We start from the raw sequence: 24,249 nt of genomic DNA on the forward strand, positions 1-24,249 counted from the left end.
TATAGTTTTCCTTAGTTATGATAAAAGATAAAATAGATATAAATATTGTAACTGTAATTTTTGCTTGATAACTGTTTTGTTATATGTAATTTTACTATGTTAAAATGAAAACCTTCTTTTTTGTTTAAACAGAAAAAGGGGAAATGACGAAGGAGGGTCATCTGTCTATCTGTTGCTTTCATTGGTTAATTAATAAAGAAAACTACTTGGCCTGATAGGTTAGAACACAGGTGGGTGGAGTAGACAGAACAGAATGCTGGGAAGAAGGGAAGTGAAGTGGTCACCATAGCTCTCCTCTCCAAGATGGATGCAGGTTAAGATCCTTTCCAGTAACTCACCACCTTGTGGTGCTACACAGATTGTTAGAAATGGGTTAATCAAGATGTGAGAATTAGCCAGAAAGAGGCTGAAACTAATGGGCCAGGCAGTGTTTAAAAGAATACAGTTTCCATGTAATTATTTTGGGTGCAAAGCTAGCTGTGTGGGAGGTGGGCAGGAACGCAGCCTGCCGCTCCTTCTTCAGAGATCTCAAAAGTCCACTCATTCCCAGTTAGCTCTTCTCCTCTCTGCCTCATGCTTGTGGCTTAGGATGGTGCCTTTGATAGCAATAGAAAAGTAACTAAGGCACCAGGAAACTGCTCTACCACTATGGGGAATCACCCAATCTTTTAAGGATTTATTTGGACATAGGGTCTTGCTAAGTTTCTTAGGCAATGGTTGATGCAGAATCTCAGCTTTCCTAATGCAGAGATGAGAAGCAAGGGTGGCCATGCCCCACCTTAGGCCTCCCTTTCTTAATAAGACTTCACTTCTCTTTACTGGAGATAGAGATGGGGTAAGGGAGGGAAGTAGCATCCTTCTTGTGAAGTTCAGCCAATGCCTGTCTAATGTTGGCAGCAGAGTTATACTTCAGCGATTCAGGAAGGAGAAAGGTCAGGAAACCATGGTGATTTCATGCATTGCATCTGTTTCTCTCTGACTTCGTCAAGGTGTCAAAATAGACTTGAATGACCCCAGGACATTTGTCCTGCCAAGCGGGTGATCTGGTACTGAACTTGCATCATTATTTTAATGCAGGATTCCCAGTGGGAGCCATGAACTGCATTTCATACAGTAGCTGTCATAATCTTCACATTTGGGGGGAGATATATTGCCTTGACCTACTAATAGAAGTACATATGTGTTAAGAACCTCTTTCTTAGGCCACACAGTGGATTAGAACATCAGCCTGGGATACAGAGGGAGACCTTGTCTAAGACAAACAAACAAAGAGACCAACATCCAAATGTATTTTGATGTGGGACTCTCCTCTGTATGCTGTGAGTACAACTAGTTAATAAAGGACTGTCTTGGGCCACATAAATATAGAACTTCACATTCATATTAGAAATGACATTTATATATAAAGCACACAGTAAATATGCACAGGTTCCATGTCCGAGAAAATAAACAGACAGAACTGAGCTGGCATATGTATACTCACCCTCAGAAACTGAGACTCATTACTCCCTATGCCCTTTTGTCCCGTGTATCTCTTTCATGGTGTTCTTGCCAACATCTAGGGTGAAGGTAAGAAGATAGGGAGTTAGCAGGTCACTGACAGTCCAATCAGGAAGTATGGTACTCACACTCCTGGACAGTGAGGAGACAAGGAGGTGGGAACAGCTGAAGTTGCTCAACTGGGTGGAGATCCAGGTCAAGCATAAAAGTCCTGATGGAGTATGCAGTGAAGTGGACTGTGCTCAGACCAGGATCATGGATCCCAGTGTCCTGCTCCTCTTCGCTCTCTTTGTGGGCTTCTTACTACTCATGGTCAGGGGCCACCCAAAGGCCCGTGGCCACCTTCCACCAGGACCCCGTCCCCTGCCCCTCTTGGGAAACCTCCTTCAGATGGACAGAAGAGGCTTCCTCTACTCCTTTATTCGGGTAAGACATGACCACAGCCTATGCCATATGGGATTAGCCCCATGTTTGCTCCTGAAGATCACTAATTTAGGTGAAGAAGGAACTCTTTCCAGGCAGTAGGTTCAGGTTGGAAGATTGCTGAGTGAAAGGTGAGGTGCTGGTTGGTGGTGGATGGTGCTCAGGTTGACAGGTGTGTCCTCACTGTTGGACAGTGTGAGACTGTGCTTGGAGTGTGAAAGGTGTTGGGGTGTCATGGCCTGCACCAAGGGCTTACAGTTTTCCTATCTGAAGTTCCTTTGTTACAAAAGAGAAAGAAAAATGTCACCGGCATCCATATATCAGGTTTTCTTCTGCCATCACAAGGGATTAGCCTGCTGTGTTCAGGAACACAGGGGATGAGAGGCAGGTCAGGAGGTGGGGTAGGAAGGGAGAGCTTATCAGTTATAAACACAAGGACAATTCAAGGAACCATCCATGGCACAATCTTTACTAATCTTCACATGCAAGATTTCATGTCCAATTACCACTTGTTTATTAATAATCACTAAGCATCTTTGGCTCCACTTCCCATTTAGAGTTCTAATTTAGTGACAGCAATCCCAACTCTTGCTATCCCCTTGGTTTTTAATATATCACCCACTTGGTCCAATGGCGTATTCATTTGTTTATCATTTTTTATTGTTTTAAGACAAGATTATCTTCATTTCTCAGGCTAATGATGTTTCTGGAGTTAACATCTCACATGCTGGATTTAACGATGTGTGGTACACCTAGGCGCAAGTGTTTTAAAAACAGGCTTCCCATATGTTGGAAAGGTCAAGTTAATATCATATTTATATTTTATTCTTTATGTTTGTTTGCTTATTTTGTTTATTCTTTATTATTTGGTTTGCTTTGTTGTTGTTATTTTCTTTTTCTTTTTTTCTGGTTTTTTTTTTTTTTTGAGCAGGGTTCCTCTGTGAAACAGTCCTGGCTGTCCTGGAACTCACTCTGTAGAGAGACTCAAACTCATCAAGATCCACCTACCTCTGCTTTCTGAGTGCTGGGATTAATTTTCATTCTTTGAAAACTACAATTCATTCATTTCTGATTTTCCACTCCACTTCTCTGTTTCTGAAGGCCCTTCCTATTTGGAGGTAACTATGGTTGCATGAGTGAGTGTGCATGTGGGGCAATTGGCTGGAAGGTAAGCAACTTATGAGCAGCTACATCATTGAAGCTTTTCTACTTTTGCATTTCCCCCAGCATACTTAACTGCCCAGAGACTCACAGAGAGGGCTGGTGACATCCTGTCATGATAGCACGACATGCTACATCTTTTCCCTGCAGGGACAGTCATCATGTCCTGCAAACAAGGTTCCCAGGGGTTGGCAATGTGCTCTGGGAAGGGAATTCCTAACCTTTACAGAACTCCTTAAAGAACTGTTCAAATCCATAATCCAATGTATGTGGCAATCTGGGAGCTGAGTTGATTTCCTTAACTGTCAGGAGATAACAGTCTGTTTGTAGATTGTAGAATAAACTCATAAAATTCAACTACACAAGTTTTCTGCTCATCTGGGTGATATTGGATACAAGGAAAACAATAAGATGTGGGAGGAAGCTGCTTGTTGGTTCCTGGGTGCTCAGCCACAAAATAATCACACAGAAACTGTATTAATTAAATCACTGCTTGGCCCATTAGGTATAACTTCTTGTTGGCTAACTCTTCCATGTTAGTTTAACCCATTTCTAGTAATCTGGGTATCGCCACGAGGCTGTGGCTTACCGGCTAAAGTTCCCAGCATCTGTCTCCCGAGGCTTCATGGCTTCTCCCTAACTCTGTTTTCTTCCTCCCATCATTCAGTTTTAGTTTTCCCCACTAGATCTGTTCTATCTTATCAAGGGCTTAAGACAGTTTCTTTATTAACCAATAGTATTCACAGCATACAGAGGGGAATCCCGCATCAATAAGAATTTTAAGATTGGTTGAGAGTTCAAACAGACTTACATAAGAGGCAGGACTCGAACAAATCACAGAGACATTCTAGAATGATGACAGGTTCAGAAAAGAAGTCATTCCTGAGCAGCAACTGGTACTAGGGAAAAAGTAGAGCCAGGTGGATGAGGTCACAGTGTTACAGGGGAGAGGCAGGCATTGAATCTGTAGTTCATTAAAATGAACTAGCTTGGTGTGAGCCAAAGATGGTAAGAACTGAAGTGATTCAACTAAGCGGGCAAGAGAAAAATCTCTCATGTCTTTATCTCTTTTCTGTTGCTACCAAAAAATTACAGAGGATGAGTTCTTTATAAACTAAAGGTTTATCCTACTCAAAATTGTGCAGTATAGCAGTCTAAGATTAAGCAGTCCATTCTTCCAATTTCTAGCGAGAAAACTTCTTATGTGTCACAATGCAGGAAAACCTGTCACATTCACAAGAGGCTAATCATGTGGAGTGCCTTTGTTTAATAATAATCCATTCTCTGAAAACCCAGTCCTCTCTGTGAGATCAGCATTAACATAATGTATGGATTATTTGCAAAGACCCAGTGCCTCTCACTAGGTTCCAGCTCCCAAAGGCTCTGACACTTCTCAACACATCCATATTGGGGGCTAAATCAACAGCAGAGCATCAATGAAGGCATAGCACATGGAACAGGCAAGAGGAAAGAGCAGCTGGTCCAGACAGATGCCTTTGGATGTCAAGTGGTGGTGATATCCTGTGGTGAACCCCAGACACAACCAGCTTGGCTCTCTCAAGTGTGTCGTAGATGAGCCTGGAGCCTGACTCAAATACAGCTGCTAAAGGCTGTGTCAGCTCCATAAGTCCAAACCCATGTGCAGCTGATAAGCCCTCTGGAATGTTTCTTAGAAATTTTTCTGGTGTCTCAAAAAGCTGAGATTTTTTTACTAGGCATCTGTGTTGATGTAAGATGATTTTGTGGGCTTTAATTACAAAGACTGAGTCTTAATGATGACAATTTTTTGGCCAGTAGTAGAGACACAAAACTGAGGTGAACCATCAAAGCTACTAATAAGATTAGAAATCGCCAACTTTCTGTCACATAACACTTAATTTTTTTAAATAAACAAACTCTATTATTGCTACCTGGGGGACCAGTGTCGCAAAGCACAGGACTCCAAATGAATTCATGGCATTGGCATGACCTAAGATTTATCTATCCAAAGGTGCTAGGGAGAAAGGCACTCACACTATCTATCTCAATGGTTTCCTTCTTTATTCTCTATTCTTATTGTCTTCTACTGTATACATTTTTCTCTGGCTAATATAACCCAGAAAACTTTTCAGGCAGTATAGGAATCACAATGTGGTTACATTCCATATTTCAATTGAATGATTATAAGAGATTTAGATCAAACCATGGTTTTTATTGCCTTTTCATGATTAAAAACAAAGTCGTTCTGGTATCCCACTTACATTTACATCTAAGTAACTTGTTAGATTAACAGAACAGGAGCAAACAGGAAGTATTTTATCTCAGGCAAATCTTTTGTTTGCAGGCTGCACATTGTGATTACAAAGAAAGCAGCAATCGTTCTACTATTTATCTTGATGGACGATTTTATAAGGAATCTTAAAGGAATCACAAGCCTAAACTTTTATGCATGAAAACTAGTCAGTTGTACTTTAAATCTTTAGGGTGCATATCCACCCATCAATAGTTTCTCAGGACATCGAGGGCAGGAATGAGTACAAGGAGTTAACCATCACCTTTGATCACCAACCAACCCTAGCCAGGAAAGTATGTCAGCCAGCAACAGTTGGGCTGCCTTGTGTTTTTTGTCCTAACCTAGTGAATCTGCAACTCAGATCTGTGCCCTTGTGAACATAATATTGTTTTCTGGGGCTTTTCATCATAAGGCTGTTATCAAAACATATGATTTAACCTGAAATTGTCTTAAATGTTTGTTTTAGCTAATGATGCACACAAAAACTTGAGAATGTGTATTTTAGCATCAACATAAAAGGAATTGAGCCAGCCTGGCTCCTGGGACACAATTGTTTCTCTTAATCATTAGCTTGAGCTACGATCTATACAGCTACATAAGAGAAACTCATAGGTGTTGTGGATGTCACAGCTCAGGGGTGTGGGTTCCCATGGGTCTGTGAAATGAAGACTCAGAGACGCCTTAAGAATGAATTTACCCTTTCTTGGCTACAGGGCGGGTCAGTCTCTCTAGAGAACCTACAAGACTGATCCATCAATACTCAACATTCAGGACTAACCCTTCAGGACTCAGCCTTCAGGAATGACTGTTTTCCCTTTGCCCAGGGCTCCTTTATTGTTCTCCAATTTTCACCTAGCAAGTACATGTCCATATCCTCAAAACATCCTGACTGGGCCTCTAAAGAGATGATGCAAAAAAAATTACCTGATTCAGGACGAAACACAGTTTTCAGGGTTCCCTTCTAACCAAGTTTTGCATAGGCTTTGTACCCACGGGAAATTCTCAGACAGAGGGCAACAAGAGAAACAAGAAAAATTAATTGCTAACAAAAGATGGATACAACTAGGTGCTAGCACTCTGGAGCTGGACCAGGTGTAGTCCAGCAGGAATGCTGCCACACATAGGCCCTAGCTCTGTCATATTTCCTTATATTTACTTTTCTTCCTCAACACTGTGTATAAGTTAACATTATTATATCAATTAGACAGTAGAGTTTACACTTGTTTTTGTGTAGCATTAACTTGACAAGTTTAACTTACACCGTTGTTATGATCTGAGGCTTTTTAGTTAATTGCTGCATAAGATTCCATGTTGTGGCCCCATCTAAAAACATAAATACATCAACATCAAACTTATGCAGAGATTTTTCTTAGCATTGTCCCCTAAACAACCCTGGTCACTGACCATTTTCATAGCCTTTCATTTCTATTAGCTGAAGTACAATCTAGAGAGAGTAAAAGTTACAAGAGGACAAGGGAGGGCTGTTTGCATACCCCTCACCATACTCCTCAAGGGCTCTCAGCACTGAAGGGTTGTCACGTTTCTGACACCAATTCCCTGTAGATGACCTGACGGTAGCAGGGCCAAGTATTTCCTAACTGTTCATACTGCAGTCAGACTCACATTCAAAACCACTACTAGGTGACTATCACTTTCCTTCCCATGTAAACCAGTGGGTGGGTCAGGGCTGTTCTCTATGAACGTTGTCAGGAGGCCTTGGACAGGCTGAAGCTGGACCACAGGAAGCATGGTTCATCTGGCCAGACTGAAGGGTATGGGCATGGAACTAATGCACATCTGCATCCACATCTGTATCTATTATTTTTGAGGTATGGTCATGTGCAGGCGAGACTGGCTTCAAACTGGATGTGCAGACAAGGATGACTACTGGTCCTCTGGTCTCTACTTCTCTTGTGCCAGAATTATAAACAAGTGCTGCCCTGTCTCCCTACTCTACAGCGCTGGTGCACTGATTAGAAAATCCAACCAATCAGTGCAGACCCTGGCTACCTTGTGAATTAACCTTCACCTCTTAGGTCCTCAGGAGAGAAAGGGTGGCCAGGGGAGGGGTACCTATTTACCAGTCTGTGTCTAGGTGTTTTCACAGTGTAACAACAACATCTGAACTGACTAACCACAACCCTTGTACCCTTATGCTTGGCAGCTTCGAGAAAAATATGGAGACGTGTTCACAGTGCACCTGGGACCAAGGCCCGTGGTCATGCTGTGTGGGACAGAGGCCATAAGGGAAGCTCTGGTGGACCAAGCTGAGGCTTTCTCTGGCCGGGCGATAATCGCTTTGTTTGAGCCAATTGTACAGACATATGGTGAGATATAGGACAGGGTGAAGTGGCAGATGAGGTCCGGGAAGATGTGTGTTAGAGGTGGAGCCCAAGCTGTGGGGAAGAACTCGGGGTCTTCTAACTTCCATTGTAACCACCCATGCTTCACCACGTTCTTAGGTATAGTCTTTGCCAGTGGTGAACGCTGGAAGACACTTCGCCGATTCTCTCTGGCCACCATGAAGGATTTAGGAATGGGCAAGAGGAGTGTGGAGGAGTGGATTCAGTTTGAGGCCCGATGTCTGGTGGAGGAGCTGCGGAAATCCCAGGGTGAGTTCCAGAAAATGGGCAGAAAGGAAGATGGTGACATAGGGACCTGAGTGTAGAGCCAAAAAATAGGAAGAGACATACAGGGATATAGAAACAAAATGGCACACAGACAGATAGATAGACAGACACACACATATACACACACAAGCAGAGGAACACACACAGAGGGAGAGAGACACAAAAAACACACTGAGTTTGGAGATGAGGAGATTAAGAGAGAGTTGGGAAGAGATTCACAAGAGCAGGAAAGAAATGTGAGGTATTTTGTTTCCAAAATAACTCAGAAGCACGTACTGCCCATGGTGGTCACTTCTCTCTAAAAAAATCAATCTGTAAATTAATTCTCTTTGTCAATTGGATAGTTTTGGTGAACATTCACCCTTTCAGAACTCAGAAGGTGAGGCAAGATGACCATGAGCTCAAGGCCAGCCCTGTCTACAATGTGAGGTCCTGCCTTTGATGTGGCTGTGGCTGAGTTGTGGAGAGCTTACAGCACCACATACAGTGGGCATGGTCCTGCATGTGTGTAATCCCAGCACTCCAGAGGTGGAGGCAGGAGGATGAGATTTCCAAGGTCCTCTTCTACTGCACAAAGTGTTCATCCAAGTTCTTTTTCTACTGCACAAAATGTTCAAGACCATTTTGACTTAATCGTTGTAATTGTCACCTATTCCTGCTCCTCTCCACGGTCTTCTCAAAGTCAATCACAGAGCTTTAGTTGATGAAGGGAATGGAGCAGGAGGACCTGCAGACACGGCCTAAGCAGGGAACTGTGTTTTCTTCCTTGTGAGTGTGCTGGTGAGCAGCAGTGAGCACAGAGGCTCATGGGAGTTTGATTTTGGTAAAAATCAGGGGCACTCTGAGGTTATTTTAAGTTTGTTGTATCAAGGGCACATTGGTAACAAGACTGTTGCTTGCACCTCCATTTTTTTACATGGGGTATTTGTCATTTCTTATTGACCTCTTCCCGGAGATCTGGGAGGTCAGTGCAGAGGTGGGGAGGGAAGAAAGGTACAGAGGGTGGGAAAAATGATGGAAGAAATAAGTCAGTGATGGAGGGACCCAGAGGAAGAGAAACAAGCTGAGAATGAAGCTAAAAGGGGACTGAGAGTGAAGCTCTGACCTCCAGGATAGTATCTTCATAGGATCAGAGACCACAGACAAGACAGCCCCAGGGTGAAGGGCAACAGCGGCCAAAGACTGCTGTACTGACAACAGCCCTCCAACTGCCAGCGTGCTTGACTGAACACGGCACACAAAGGCTACAGGCAGCAGTGGCTGATGGCTTCTAGAACACCACAGAGCTCAGAAGTCAGAGAAAAGAGAGGTGGAGGAAGTTGGAGAAGTGATGGATGAAGTCGCAGAATGGATTTAGGAAGTCAGAGAAGAGATGGAAGAAGTCAGATAAGGGAAGGAAAAAGTCAGAGAAGTGATGGGGGAAGTCAGGGAAGGGATGCAGGAAGTCAGGGAAGTGATGGAGGACGTCAGGGAAGGGATGGAGGATGTCAGGGAAGGGATGCAGGAAGTCAGGGAAGGGATGGAGGACGTCAAGGAAGTGATGGAGGACGTCAGGGAAGGGATGGAGGAAGTCAGGGAAGTGATGGAGGACATCAGGGAAGGGATGGAGGATGTCAGGTAAGGGATGGAGGACGTCAGGGAAGGGATGGAGGATGTCAGGGAAGAGATGCAGGAAGTCAGGGAAGTGATGGAGGATGTCAGGGAAGGGATGGAGGACGTCAGGGAAGAGATGCAGGAATCAGGGAAGTGATGGAGGACGTCAGGGAAGGGATGGAGGATGTCAGGGAAGTGATGGACGACGTCAGGGAAGGGATGGAGGATGTCAGGGAAGTGATGGAGGAAGACAGGCAGATGGCCATGGAGTATACAGGGCTTGTAATTGACACAGCCATCCCTGAACTCTTCTGTGCACTATTCCTGCCAGTGGCAGTTAGCTAACAGTTCAGAGTGAGGATGTCGTCCTGGGAGGAGAAGCAGGTGCAGACTGACTACACTCACTCTACGTCTTGTTCCTAGAATCCTAATTGCAGCCATGTTCCAGCCATGATTAGCTGAGTTTCCTTGGTGAAGGTGAATCCTTTCTGTATATAGAAATAGCATCCCATATTTCGTACAGTACCGAGAGAGTTAAATAAACGTATGCATGCATCTCTGAGTGAAGAGCCCAGACTCTTATGCACACCATATGTGCAAATGTGTTGCTGTTCATTGAGCAGTGTGTGGTGGGGACGACTTTACAGAGATGGGGCTGAAGCCAAATATTCCCCTAATTCTGTATTCCCTGTCTCTTGTCCTGCATCCTCCTCCAGGAGCCCCCCTGGACCCCACCTTCCTCTTCCAGTGCATCACAGCCAACATCATCTGCTCCATTGTCTTTGGAGAGCGCTTTGACTACAAAGATCGTCAGTTCCTGCGCCTGCTGGACCTGCTCTGTCAGACCTTCTCAATCATCAGCTCATTCCATGGTCAGGTCAGTATGTGGGAAGGGAGGAGCTTTGAAGGCAGAGGAAACAAAGCCTGCTTTGTGAGTGAAGAAGGGAGTGTCTTATGGCTGGAAGGAAGACAGAGAAAACATGGAACAGCAAGAAGCCTGTGACCGGGAGGGATGGCAGGAAGGAGGAACAGAAGGAGAGAGGGATGTTGACCAAGGTGGAGAGACTTGAATGCAGAAATACAGAGCCATCCACACATGAGAAAATGATGACATGGGGGATACAGCTGTTACTTAGAGGACAGAGAACACACTATTTCATGCACGAGCCCTTGAGTTCATCCCCAGGACTTGGTGGTGTACAACACATGAAATTCCAGCATTTGGGTGTTAGAGACTGGGCTATCAGAAATTCAGGCTGATCCTAGGCTACATGTTGAATTTAAAGCCTGTGTGGCATTAATGTGTTCAAAATACAATACCCCACAAATGAAAACAAATTAAGACAAAACAGCAAGGGGGAATTGGAGAGAGAGCAGAGAAGAGAAAAAGGGAGATACAGAGAACATAAACTGAAGGCTGGAGACTGATTTAAAGGCATGTGTATGGTGTGCATGTAGGAGAGGTGTGTATGTGTCTCTGTGTGTGTGTTCCTCATGAGTCTGTGGACCTAGGTGCACTGCCCAATTCCTGAGACCTGATAACCCATTGTGACCTGCGGGGCCCTTCTTTCTTGCAGATGTATGAGCTCTATTCGGGTTTTCTGAAGTTCTTTACTGGAATTCACAAACAAATCTACAAAAACTTGCATGAAGTCCTTGACTACATTGGCCACAGCGTGGAGAAGCACCAGGCAACCCTGGACCCCAGCAATCCAAGAGACTTCATTGATACCTACCTTATACGCATGGAGAAGGTAAGTCCTGCATGAATGAGAGGGGATGGCTGAGAGTGAAGGCCGAGGATGTGAGTGGAGGAAAAGGGAGCAGAGGATGGGGAGGCTAGACAGGAAATGGAGTGGAGGAGATGCAGAAGTGTCTGCAAAATGAAGCAAATAAAAAGGAGGAGAAAATGTGATAGGGAGAAAGAAGGGTGGGGAAGAAACACGGCAAAGAACAAAAAGCAGAAAAGACTACAGAGGAAGAGAAAGCCTGGGAGATAAACCATGCTAAACTACAAGAGAGCACAGTAGAGAGAGAAGACAGAGAAGAGACCAAGTGGCATTGTTGAGGACTGGATAATACCATGTGGTTCAGATAGTGAGACAGAAGAACAGTTCCCTGGATGTGTGTGCATCTTCCTCATGGCTTCTGTTACCCCTGACCCTCCCTTCTCTCTCCCATCTGGTACCAGGAGAAGTCCAACAAACACTCAGAGTTCCATTACCAGAACCTCATAATCTCTGTGATTTCTCTCTTCTTTGCTGGCACCGAGACCAGCAGCACCACACTCTGCTTTGGCTTCCTGTTCATGCTCAAATACCCCCATGTTGCAGGTGAGTCACAGGCAGACAATTGGGGAAGCTTCTAACTCCCCCTTTTCTGCAGAGGTTTGTGTGGATGAGAGAGACATGGGCCTCTTACATTTGAAGCTCTGAAGGCTTTGGTCACCTTCTAACCTAAGGCAGTGCTGTGGGTGGTGTGTGAATGAACACTCAGCTGGTCCATTTCCATTGTTTTCTGCTATAACTTAAAGGTTGGATCATCTGTCCTTCCTTCCCTCTTTCCTTCCTTATTTCTTCCCTTCCTTCCTTCCTTCCTTCCTTCCTTCCTTCCTTCCTTCCTTCCTTCCTTCCTTCCTTCCTTCTTCTCTCTTTCTGTCTTTGCATCTGTCGGATATTCACCCATCTTTTTGTTCATCCACCTCTTCATCTATTTACCCATTCTGTTCTTGTTCCAACCATTATCTAAACTTACATATATTCATTTTTCCATTGATTTTTATCTATACACCTGTTCACCCACACATGTAATCCTCTGTTCATCTTCTCTATACCCATAGACTATTTATCCTTGATTCTTTCATCTCTAGTTGACTTAATGACATATATTTAATTCATTTATTTGAATGAATCAGTTTGTGAGTTTTATTCTTTATCACAGCTAGTTGAGCAGGCTCTCTGTCATTGATTCGTTGGTTCATTCATATACAAATCTTTTCATTCCTTATTCCTTCCCAATGGCCTTTGAATTCACCCCTCATGTGTCCATCTATTCCTCCATGTATCTATTTAATAATTCGCTCCTTTATTTGTGATTTGTTCATCATTCAACACAACTACCTGTTTATTCCTATATTTGCTCATTTATTCATCCACATTTTGCTTGATGTTTGGTTAGTTGGTTTCATTGATTTATTTGTATATGTTCCATTTTGTGCAGTGGGTCTCACCTGCACATTCACATAGGTTCTGATGTTAAAGCCAGGCTGTCAGGATGGAAATCAATGCATTTGCTGACTGAGCCCTTTCATTGGCCATCATATTACCAATGTGTTCATAGTCCATGTTCAGTTATACACAGGTTAATTTACTTTCCTTTTATTCCTGAGTCTATAGCCTTATATTGTTTGCCTGTATTTTTAATATTTTTAACTAATGTTCATTGCTGTTTTGTCTGCATATGTCTTTGTGAGCGTGTTGTTCCACTGGACCCAGAGTCATAGATGGTGTGAGCTGCCATGAGGGTGCTGGAAAGTGAACCTGGGTTCTCTAGAAGAGCAACCAGTGCTCCTAAGCACTGAGATATCTCTCCATCCCCCTGGATTTTGAAATATAAATTCAAGAAGTCTCTCTCTCTCTCTCTCTCTCTCTCTCTCTCTCTCTCTGTCTCTCTCTCTCTCTCTCTCTCTCTCTCTGTCTCTCTGTGTGTGTGTGTGTGTGTGTGTGTGTGTTTGTGTGTTGTGTGTCTGTCTGTCTGTCTCTGTTATACAAGAACACAATATAAAACATTACATTTCAAATGCAGAAAATTCTTACCATCTTCCCCTCCAGCCCTTAGACTGATAGATATAAATAGCCCTTTGCTGTGGGTTTTCCTTTTCTCTCTTTTATGAGCAAGGTTGGAGCTTGGGAGAGAGCCTCTAACATAGCTCTAAGTGTGGCTGGAGAGACATATACCTGAGAGAAGTGCAGGTGTGCATGTCCAAGAGTACAGCAAGAGTACAGTGTGTCTTTCTCAGCAGAGTCTCCTGGCTCTGCACTGCCCTAAGGTATTGCTGACAATAAACAGGGTCACTGTGCATTGCCTTTGTGAAGGGGGCAAGCATTGTTTGCTGTCTCCCTTTTCTGTGCAGAGAAAGTCCAAAAGGAGATCGATCAGGTGATCGGCGCACACCGCCCACCAACCCTTGATGACCGCAACAAAATGCCTTACACTGAAGCTGTCATTCGCGAGATCCAGAGATTTGCAGATATTCTTCCGATTGGAGTGCCGCACAAAGTCACCAAAGACACTTTGTTCCGAGGGTACCTGCTCCCCAAGGTGAGACCAGCTGCAATTCCACATCTCTATGCCATGGTCATCCTCCACTCTCCCAATCACCACCATTGGCCTGTTTGTGGTTTCCCAGCATTCTGTGGCTCTCTAAGGACTAACAGTCTGCTATGGGAGCCAGGGTATGCTAATATCATTGCCTCTCACAATGTCTCCTAGAACACTGAAGTGTACCCCATCCTGAGTTCAGCTCTCCATGACCCACGGTACTTTGAACAACCAGATGCCTTCAATCCTGACCACTTCCTGGATGCCAGTGGGGCTCTGAAGAAAATTGAAGCTTTTATGCCCTTCTCTATAGGTGAGACTGACCTGTGCTTCATTTTCCAGACACTAGAGGGCAGGCTCATCCTCCAGGATACAGTCAGGACTAGGTCCAGTCTGTTCCAGCTGGGAACCCATTCCACCTGGCTACTGTCCCAGGAGGGGTCTCTTTAACTAAAGGTGCATCGTGCTCAGGAGGATTTTGGAGAGGTATTGTCAAACCTCTAAACATGAGCATATTCATTCTTTTTTTTAAATTTTATTATGAGGGGAGAACCTTTTTAAACAAGTGATTAAATGGCTGACAGAGGAGAACAAAGGATGTTCACAGAGAACACAATGGGCTAAGTGCACAACCAGGTTCTTCCCAGCGCTCCCAGCAGTAAAGAGCAGAATAATTAATAGAGAGGAAGGGAACACAGATATTCCCAGGTCAGGACGTTCGGGATGTCTTCAAAGTCAATGCAGCAATGCCCACGTAAAGTCCTCAAAAGAGCAGAAGACAGTTCCTCCACTTTAGAAAGTGCAATGACCAAATTATTCATCCATCGTTTTCCAGTTGCATCAAATCCATCAGTTCTGTCTTTTTCTATTAGACATTTGTTTATTAAATTTCCCCTTTTATTAAAAATAGATTCTTTCCTCATACAATATATGCTGATTACAGTTTCCCCTTCCCTCTTCTCCTTCCAATCCTCTCCACCTTCCCTCCTGTCAGGATCCATCCCCTTTCGGTCTCTTATTAGAAAAGAACAGGCTTCTAAGCAACAACTACCAAACATGATGAAATTAAATAGAAGATAAAACAAAAACCATCACTTCAATGTCAACAGAAAAAGTAGAGCCCAAGAGAAGGCACTAGAAGCAGAGACCCACTCATTCGCACCCTCAGGAATCCATGGAAACACTAAACTGAAAGCTTTAAGATGTGTACAGAGGACCTGGTGCAGACCTGAGCAGACCCTGTGCCTGCTGCCTCAGTCTGAGTTCATATGAGCTTTGCTCAGTTGGTTCAGAGCCTCATTCTCTTGGTGTCTGCATCCCCTCAAACTCTTACCCTCTTTCTGCCTCCACTTCCTCTGGGTCCTAAATCTCTAATAACAATGACATTCAATTTAGAGCTCTGTGTTTCAAGGTTTATTCTCTGTGACATGTCTGGCTGTATCTCACTGAATTTGTTTTTATCTGCTGCAGGAGGAAGCTTCTCTGGTGATGGATGAATAAGGAGGGCTCTGATCTGTGTAGCAGAATATCTCCAGGGGTCTTGTTGTTGTTAATTTTATTTTTCTTTTTGAGCAGTAGCATTTTTTTTATTCTAGTCCTGGTTCCTGCTCACTCAAGCAATGCCGCATATTCAAACCATACACTGGATAATTACTCCCACAATGCACTGCATTGTGCCACTGTTGAGCCCTATATATCACACAGGAAGGATAGCATGGTTCATCAAAATTATGTGGCTGGGTTTGTGTATACATTTCTCATTTGGTAGCCTGTAGAATACTTCCTATAGCAAAGATGCTAGATCATGGCTGTGAAGGTTCTATATAGGCACCAGCTAGATGTCTCCAGTCCAGTAAGTTGTGTGGGAATTGTCTTCAGCAATGAGGCCTTGCTGTCAGTTTGTGGAATCAACCTACTGTCTTGGAAACAGCCTTGGGTTGTTTGGGGTCTTCCGTGGGATCCCTTTGATCAGAAACTCAAATGAATGCAGCCCAGTCCTTGTACTAGAAACTTCATTTAGTGAGAAAAGGGACCAAGTCTCCCTCGTGATTTGGAGACTTCATTCGAATTGCCTTTCTGTAGTTTAGGAAGTTTCTACTATACTAGGCTTCCACACCAGCACCCAATGCCCCTCAATTCTAACTGTCTCTCCCCACACTCTATCCCTAAGCCCTCCTGGACCACCCATTTCTGTCCCTTATGATGTCCCTAGTATACCCATGAACTCTATTCTGTTTCCCCCTCCCAGGGAGATTTATATTCCCCTCCTAGTACTTTTGCCTGTATCTAACGTTCTGGGTCTATGGATTGTAGCTTGGTTATCATTTGTTTAATGACTAATATTCACCTATAAGTGAATACATGCCATGTTAATTTTTTTGGGTCTGGGCTACCTCACTCAGGATTCTTTTCTAGTTCCATCCCTTTGCCTGAATTTTCATGATGCTGCTTTTTTTTAACACATTTATTCATCCTTCTGTTGAGGAACATGAAGTTTGTTTCCAATTCTGGCTTCTATGAATAGAGCAGGATTGAGCATGGTTGAGCAAGTACCTCTGTGGTAGGGTTAAGCGTCCTTTGGGTATATGCCCAAGAGTGCTACAGCTGGGTCTGGAGAGAGGTGAATTCCTAATTTTCTAGGGACCTTCCACACTGATTTCTCAGTGGCTGTATAAGTTTGCACTCCACCCGCAATGGAGGAGTGTTCCCCTTACTCCACATCCTCTCCAGCATGAGCTGTCACTTGTGTTATTGATCCTAGCCATTCTGAAGGTATAAGATGGAAACCCCAACTTATTATGATTTACATTTCCTAGATGACTAAAGCCGTTGAACATTTCTTTAAATGTTTCTCAGCCATATGAGTTTGCTCTATTGAGAACACTCTGTTGAGATCTGTATGCCATTTTTACATTGGATTATCTCTTTTTTTATATCTAATTTCCTGAGTTCTTTATATAGTTTGGATATTAGTCCTTTATTTGATGTAGAGGTGGTAATAATACTTCCCATTCTGTAGCTGCCACTTTTTATCCAAGTGATGGTAAGCTTTGCCTTGTGAAAGCTTTTTAGTTTCATGAGTTCCCAGTTTTAATTGTTGATCTTAGTGTCTGTGCTATTGTTGTTCTGTTCAGGAAGACATCACGTGTGTCAACAATTTCAAATCTATTCCCTACTTTTTCTCTATTATGCTCAGTGTTTCTGGTTTTATGTTAAGGTTTTGATGCATCTCAGTTGAGTTGTGTGCAGTGTAGTGATTTTGGACCTATTTGCATTCTCCTACATGGAGTCATCCAATTTGACCAGCACCATTTTCTGAAGACGCTGTCTTTTTTCCCAGTGTGTATTTCTGGCTTCTTTGGAAGGATGTTGTTTTTACTATGCTAATCCTACTGATTTATCAGCATAGGAGATCTTTCCATCTTCTCATGTCTTCTCCAATTCTTTCTCAAAGACTTGAAGTTTTTATTGATAAGCCTTTCACTTGCTTTGTTAGAGTTACCCCAGGATATTTATATTATGTGAAGCTATTTTGAAAGGTGTTCTTTCCCTGAGTTCTTTCTCAGTGCGTTTTTCATTTGTATGTAACTGGTCTTTGTGAGTTAATTTGTGTCCAGCTAAATTGCTGAAAGTGTTTATCAGCTATAGGAATTACCTAGTGGAAATTTTTGGGATACAAACACAATCATATATATCATCTGATAATAAGTTTACTTTGACTTCTTCCTTTTCAATTTGTATCCCCTTGGTCTCCTTCAGTTGTATTGTTACTTTAGCCTAGACTTCAAGTATTCTACTGAATAGATGTGGAGATTTTAGACAACATTGTCTTGTTCTGAATTTTAGTGGAATTGCTTTGAGTTCCTCTCTCTTTAAGTTGATGTGGGCTGTAGGCATGCTGTAAACTGTCTTTGTTATGTGTAGGTGTGTCCCTTGTGTCTCTGTACTCTCCAGTACATTTATCATGAAGAGGCACTGGTTATTGTCAAAGTCTTTTCTGCATCTAATAAGATGAGTACATGGGTTTTCTTCCTTTCAGTTTGCTTGTATTTATTAATGTTTCATATATTGAACCATCCTGGATTTCTGGAATGAAACCTTTGATCATGGTGGATGAACTTTTTGTTGTGTTCTTGGATTTGGTTTCCAAGTATTTTATAGACTATTTTTGCCTTTATAAGGCAAGTTGGTCTGTGATTCTCTTTCTTTTTTTTGGGGGGGGGGTATCTGGGTAACTGTGGCCTCATAAAATGAAATGGACAATATCGTTTGTGTTTCTATTTTGTGGAATAATTTGAGGAGTATTGACATAAACTCCTCTTTGAAAGACTGAGAGAATTCGGTGTTGAAACTCTCTGTCCCTGGGCTTGCTTTTTTTTTTCTTTTTCTTTTCAGGGGGCGTGAGTTTGAATATAGGGAGAATTTTAGTGACTGCTTCAATTTCCCTAGGGATTATAGGTCTGTTTAAATTCCTTATTTGATCTTGATTTCACTTTGGTAAGTAGTACCTATCAAGAAAATATCCATTTCATTTAGATTTTCCAGTTTTGTGGAATACAAGTTTTTTAAGTATGTCCTTTAAATTCTCTGATTTCCTCGGTGTCTCTTATGTCTCACCTTTTCTTCTGATTTTATTAATTGGACAATCTTTGTCCACCTTTTCATTTAGATTAGGGTTTGTCAAGCATATTGATTTACTCTAAGAACTAATTCTTTGTTTCTTTGTTTCTTTGTATTGCCTTTTTGCTTCTATTTTATCGATTTCAATATGGAGTTTATTTCTAGCCTTCTGCTCCTTTTGGGTGTGACTTCTTTTTGTTTTAGAGCAGTGGTCCTCACCCTTCCTAATGGTGTGGTCTTTTTATAACATCAGTTAGCTCCAGCATTTCTCTGTTTAGTTTTTGTCTGGATGACCTGTCTATTGATGAGTGTGGAGAGTTGAATTCTCCCACTGTCAGTATGTGAGGGTCAATATGTGATTTAAGCTGTAGTAGTTTTCTTTTGCAAACTTGGGTGTTCTTGTGTTTGGGGCATAGATGGTTAGAATTTAAATGTGCTCTTGGTGGATTTTTCCTCTGATGAATATGTAGTGTGCTTCCCTGTGTCTTCTGATTAGATTTAACTCTAATCTGTTAGATATTAAAATAGCCACAGCAGTCTGCTCCTCAGGTCCATTTGCTTGGAATGTCTTTTTATAGCCCCTTACCCTGAGGTAATGTCCTTGATGTGAAGGTGCTTTCCTGGATGCACAGAAGGATGGATCCACTTTTTGCTTCCATTCTGCTAGTGTTTCTTATTTCATTTTGGAAATTGAAACCATTGGTGTTGAGAGATATCAATGACCTTTGATTGTTGATTCCTGTTATTTCCTTGTTGTTATTGTTGTTGCTGTTGTTATTAGTGGCAGTGTTTGTTTGTGGTTTTCTACTTTTAATTTTAGTGGTTTGGATTATTTTATTCCCTGTGCTTTCTTGTATGCAGGTAATATTTTTAGATTGGAGCTTTCTTTGAGTACTTTCTTTAGGGATAAATTTTTAGATAAATATTGTTTAAATTTTTTCTATCTATGGTGATCATCAAAAGGTCTGCTTTTTATTGTAGTCTGGACTGCTATCTGGTTTCTCTTTTTTCTTCCTTTCTTTTTTTTTTTTTTAATCTGCAGCACTTGTATCTGGGCCCTTCTGGCTTTTAGTGTCTCCATTTAGAAGCCAGGTGTAATTCTAATAGGTTTTCCTTTATATGTTGCTTGGTCTTTTTGCTTTGAAACTTTTAAAAATCTTTGCCTGTTCTGTACATTAGTGTGTTAATGGGTCTTTCCTTTCTGGTACAATCTATTTGGTGTTCTATATGATTCTTGTACCTTTATAGACATCTCCTTCAGATTAAGAAAATTTTCTTCATGATTTTGCTGAAAGTATTTTCTGGTCCTTTGAGCTGGGGTTCTTTTCCTTCTTCTAGTCCCTATATTTTTAGATATGGTCTTTTCACAGTATTCCAGATTTCTAGGATTTTTTTTCTGTCGTGAGTTTTTCAAACTTAACATTTTCTCTAACTGATATATCCATTTCTTCTCTCATATCTTCAAAGCCTGAGAATCTTTCTTCCATCTTCCTGGTGAAGCAGGCTGTGTAGTTCCTCTTCTAACTCATAAATTTTTCGTTTCCAGAATTCCCACATTTGGGTTGTTTTCCTTGTTTTTATTTCTATTTTCAGGTCTTAAACACTGTTTGTGTTTTCCTGCATTCCTTTAAGGGATTTAAAATTTCCTCTTTAAGGCGCTCTACCACCATCAGAAGGCAGTGTTAAGGTCTTTCCTTGGGCTGAAGCTATGTAGGATGCCCAGGGTCAACTGTGGCAGGGCTGATGGGCTAGCATGGGTTCACATTGTCCTGGCTGTTGCTGATTGCGTTTTTATGTTGGCATCCTGGAATCTGGTTTTGGGGTGATTATAGGTCTAGGTGTCAATTTCCGGGTTTGTCTTTGTTGGGTGGGTGTTTGGTTTCTTGGTTTCTGGGGTTTAGGTGAACATGATGGCTGTGTGTTGTCATAGGGAGCTTTCTGTGGATCTGTTTCCCTGTCCTGCCCAGCTGGTGTGTCCCAGGGAATGCCTGCTGGTGTTGGAGGCTGGGATAATGGGATGAACTGCTGGAAGGAGGATTGGAGGAGAAGATCTTTGTGATTCACTGGGGATGGGGTCAGGGAGGCAAGGGAGATCACAGCAGGAATTCTGCTGCAGAGCTGGAGGTGAGATGGGGGCAGTGGGGGTGGATCTGGAGAATCAGAAGGAGAGGCATGGATTCTCTGTCAGCCTACCTGCTTCCCTGGTCAGAGTGGACTTTGGGTTAGTAAGGGGTGTCTTATGAAGAAGATCAGGGAAATCCAAAGAGATGGGGAATGTGGGTAGGAAAGGCTGCAGCAAGGGTTCTGTTGCAGAGGTGGGGTGAGGACTGGGGTGTGGGTCTTGGGGAACAGAGGGAGGGTGAAGATCTGCAGTCAGCCTACCTGGATCCAGGGCAGGAGTGGCCTGTGGGTTAGCAGAGAGAGTGCCAATTGTTTTTCTTAGGGAACAACAACAAGAACAATTGACATCATTTATGAACTGCCATGAGCTTGTAAGACATTCGGCTAGGGAGGGATTTATCTGTGAGCACTGGGGAGATGAGGCATGTCATCGCACACTTGTCTGTATTAAATACTCATTGGCTTGTTAAACTCTAAGAGAGATCAAAATTACTAGCATTTATTTTTTCCAAGAACCCATTCATGATCGACAAACTCCTGAACTAGAGGAAGGTCAGATTTATAGCCCCATCAGTGTCTGTAGACCAGAGGGAGCTGTGCATGGTCACCCAGCCTGATGGGTTCCAGATCTTCTTTTGCCTTACTTGGCCATGCTGAGGTTGTTGGCAGCCTGTGGCAGCTCAACTGATGTGAGTGACTGAGATTGGTTCTTCACTGGAAGAATATAATCTCAAATTAGTGTGTTGTTCAGTTGCCAGTATTTGGTTAGTTTGTTGCATACAGAAGTGTCCTCTGGCCAAATTTAATTCAGTTGAATGGACTCTATGGGGTGTAAACTTAGTGTTCAGGTTTCTTATCTTTTGGAAAAAGATAGGCTCTAGAAACAATTGGTTAGCTTTTAGTTGCCTCCCACCACCCCTCATGCTAGGGATGGAGCCCAGGGCTGTCTGTTACCAAGGTAAGCAAGTTCTCTTACAATGAGCCCATTACCTCCAGCCTCCTCCTTGTGCATTCTAGAGATGCTCTCCTGCTGAGCATGTCTGTCCTCATCCCCTCACAGAGGGATTTAAGGCAAGTGTTCTCCTGCTGAGCTATGTCTCCTCTAGGAAATGTCTAGCCCTAGGTGCCAAGAGACTTCAGTGTCCCTGGGCTCAGCCCTGCTCCTGAATTGTTCATATGACTGTCCCAAGAGTAGAGAGGCAGAAATGTGAAAAATAGACTGAGCCAAATCAATGATAGAGAGGTATGGAGATTAAGTCAGATTCCAATAAAGAGAGATGCACAGAAACACAAGGAATCTTCAATAGGAGGATATGTGTGGTAGGAATCAGAGCATGGACATGAGAGAGAAGAAGATGCATGAAGAACATATTTGATGATATAGTCAGGAAGAGAGGAATGGGAGAAAAAAGGAAGGGGAGAAAGGCACAACCAAGAAGCAGGAGGGAAGACACAGAAGGAAGACATGACAAGGTGTCCTTGGACAAAAAAAAAGGAGGGACTGAAATAGCATCTAGGGAGTTTAGAAAGACACAAATGGATGGAAGACATCAAAAGACTAATAATAGTGATATGTACAGACACAGGTTCAGGTAGGTTGCCATTGGCAGAAAGAAAAAAATAAAGAGAGAGACAAAACGGGTTAGAGCCAAAGAGACATAAATGGTGTCCCAAGACCAGCGTCAAGTATGGAAACTTTGTGTTAATAGTGAGATAAGCCATTAAAAGCTGCTCTGGAAAAACTAGTTCACAAAACCAGTACTAGGGAAACAATCTCAGAGACCTCTCCATGAATTTCTAAGCTCATACCACCTAAATTCTGGAAAGGTGTGGCCTAAGCTGGGAAGGTGCTTTTTTTACATACTCCTACACAGGCCTGATTTCCCAACAGTTGGAGGGCACAGGGGCTGCTGGGAATCCCTCCTCCACCTGGAGACTGAGGCAGCCAGTTACAGAGTAAGAATCACTGAGGTACAGGCAGGTGGTGGAGCTTCTGCCTGGAAGTTCAGGCTCCCTTGCTCTGTGCTGCCTCATGCCCAAGGAGAAAAACCAACAAGGATTAATTATACCCCTGTGAATGTGGTGGGTGCCATGGATCCCGCATTATGTGCTTCTGCCCATTCTCTATTGTACGAACAATTGTATTTGAATCTCGATATGTACTTTCTGCTCTGTGTGACCTTGGACCATGAAAAGAAACCTGCAGTTCCTTTTACGGAGCCTACAATCAAATTACTCTCAGTAGTCCTGACTAGTCAGAATTTCCTTCGTCATTGTTGAAGTTCATTGATCTCAAGCTGAAGAAGAAATGGGAGTGGGTGGGGTGGGGGTGGGGAGGATGAGAGACAGGGGACAGACAGAGAGCTCTTGCAATGTATTCTATCATCTTCCTGCCGTGATCTCCCAAGTGCTGCACTTGCAGGCATGTGTCTCCATGCCTGGCTCATATAGGACCCTTGATATCATCCAGCTTTTGATCTAAGAATCTTTGTAAACAACACCTTCACCCTCATGGCAGCCAAGGAGAGGAGGACCAATCTCCCCACATGAGAAAGAAGGGAACATTAAAGATTTTACATTATATATGTTTACACATACACATTTGTTCCTACTCTATTGTGTTCTTACAATTCTGAAACGAAGGACTCTGATAATGAGCAAACCCTAGAAATCTGTAAGAAATGACCATGTGTCATCCACCAACTATTTGTCTTGCATTTTATGATTGAATTATTACATATATGCTCCATGCATATATATGTGCACTGTGCAGGGTGTGTATATGTTTATGACAGAGGACAGACTGTGGGAGTTTGTTCTCTCCTTGCAACATGTGTGTCTAGGGGGTGAACACATGTCCTCAGCAGTGATGACAGATACCTTGCATGCTAAGAAGTCTCACTAGCCCTTACACCTATTTCTTAAGGCTTTGTGAAACTCTTACTGGTCTCAGTTGAATTGTAGGTTGAGGGTCAAACTCATTCTTCTCCATTGCAATGGGAGAGTTGTCTGGGTTTAGGGAAGGGACAGTCTGAAGGTTGTATACTGTCCTGGGGCTCACATGGCTCATTCTCTGTGCTTACAGGAAAGCGCAATTGTCTTGGCGAAGGCATCGCCCGCAACGAATTGTTCCTTTTCTTCACCACCATCCTCCAAAACTTCTCTGTGTCCAGCCCTGTGGCTCCTAAGGACATTGACCTCAGGCCCAAGGAGAATGGCATTACCAAGGTGGCTCCAACATATCAGATCTGCTTCTTGGTCCGCTGACTGGGCTGAGATGGCCAGGTGTCCCCACTCCTGTTGAGAATGGCCCCATCTTTCTTCCTGCTGCCATCCAGGCTGTAGGTCACTGCTCATATCCTAAAACGTTACTGCATCTTCTGAGGTGTGTTCTTCTGCCCTGAGAATGACACTGGAGAAATCAATCACTGTCTTTCTTGATGTGTGAACCGAGAGACTTCTGGAGGCCACATCTCATGCTGAGTCTGTTCCTTACTGCACCCAGCAACCACAGTTTCCATGTAGAGACTTCTGGTGCTCAATGAAACAATCTAATGAATGCCGGAGGTCATGTCAAAGGAAGAGCAAGTGGAAATTGAAGTTCAAAGT

The 24,249-nt window shown here is 43.0% G+C and overlaps 1 protein-coding gene and 1 long non-coding RNA gene across 2 annotated transcripts in view; one reads left to right on the top strand and one right to left on the bottom strand.

The window, feature by feature from the left end:
• Window positions 1-24,249, bottom strand: part of LOC142859176 (uncharacterized) — a 376,470-nt gene that overhangs the window by 205,443 nt on the left and 146,778 nt on the right. The gene's annotated exons all lie outside the window — the stretch shown is intronic.
• On the top strand, window positions 1,742-23,907 carry LOC142841650 (cytochrome P450 2B1-like). The gene is made up of 9 exons (XM_075958554.1): window positions 1,742-1,926; window positions 7,521-7,683; window positions 7,819-7,968; window positions 10,296-10,456; window positions 11,157-11,333; window positions 11,771-11,912; window positions 13,712-13,899; window positions 14,071-14,212; window positions 23,726-23,907. The coding sequence occupies exons 1-9, from the start codon at window positions 1,756-1,758 to the stop codon at window positions 23,905-23,907; spliced, it is 1,476 nt and encodes a 491-aa protein (XP_075814669.1). The 5' UTR covers window positions 1,742-1,755.

Source organism: Microtus pennsylvanicus, chromosome 1 (genome assembly GCF_037038515.1).
Source record: "Microtus pennsylvanicus isolate mMicPen1 chromosome 1, mMicPen1.hap1, whole genome shotgun sequence".
Classification (NCBI taxonomy): Eukaryota; Metazoa; Chordata; class Mammalia; order Rodentia; family Cricetidae; genus Microtus; species Microtus pennsylvanicus.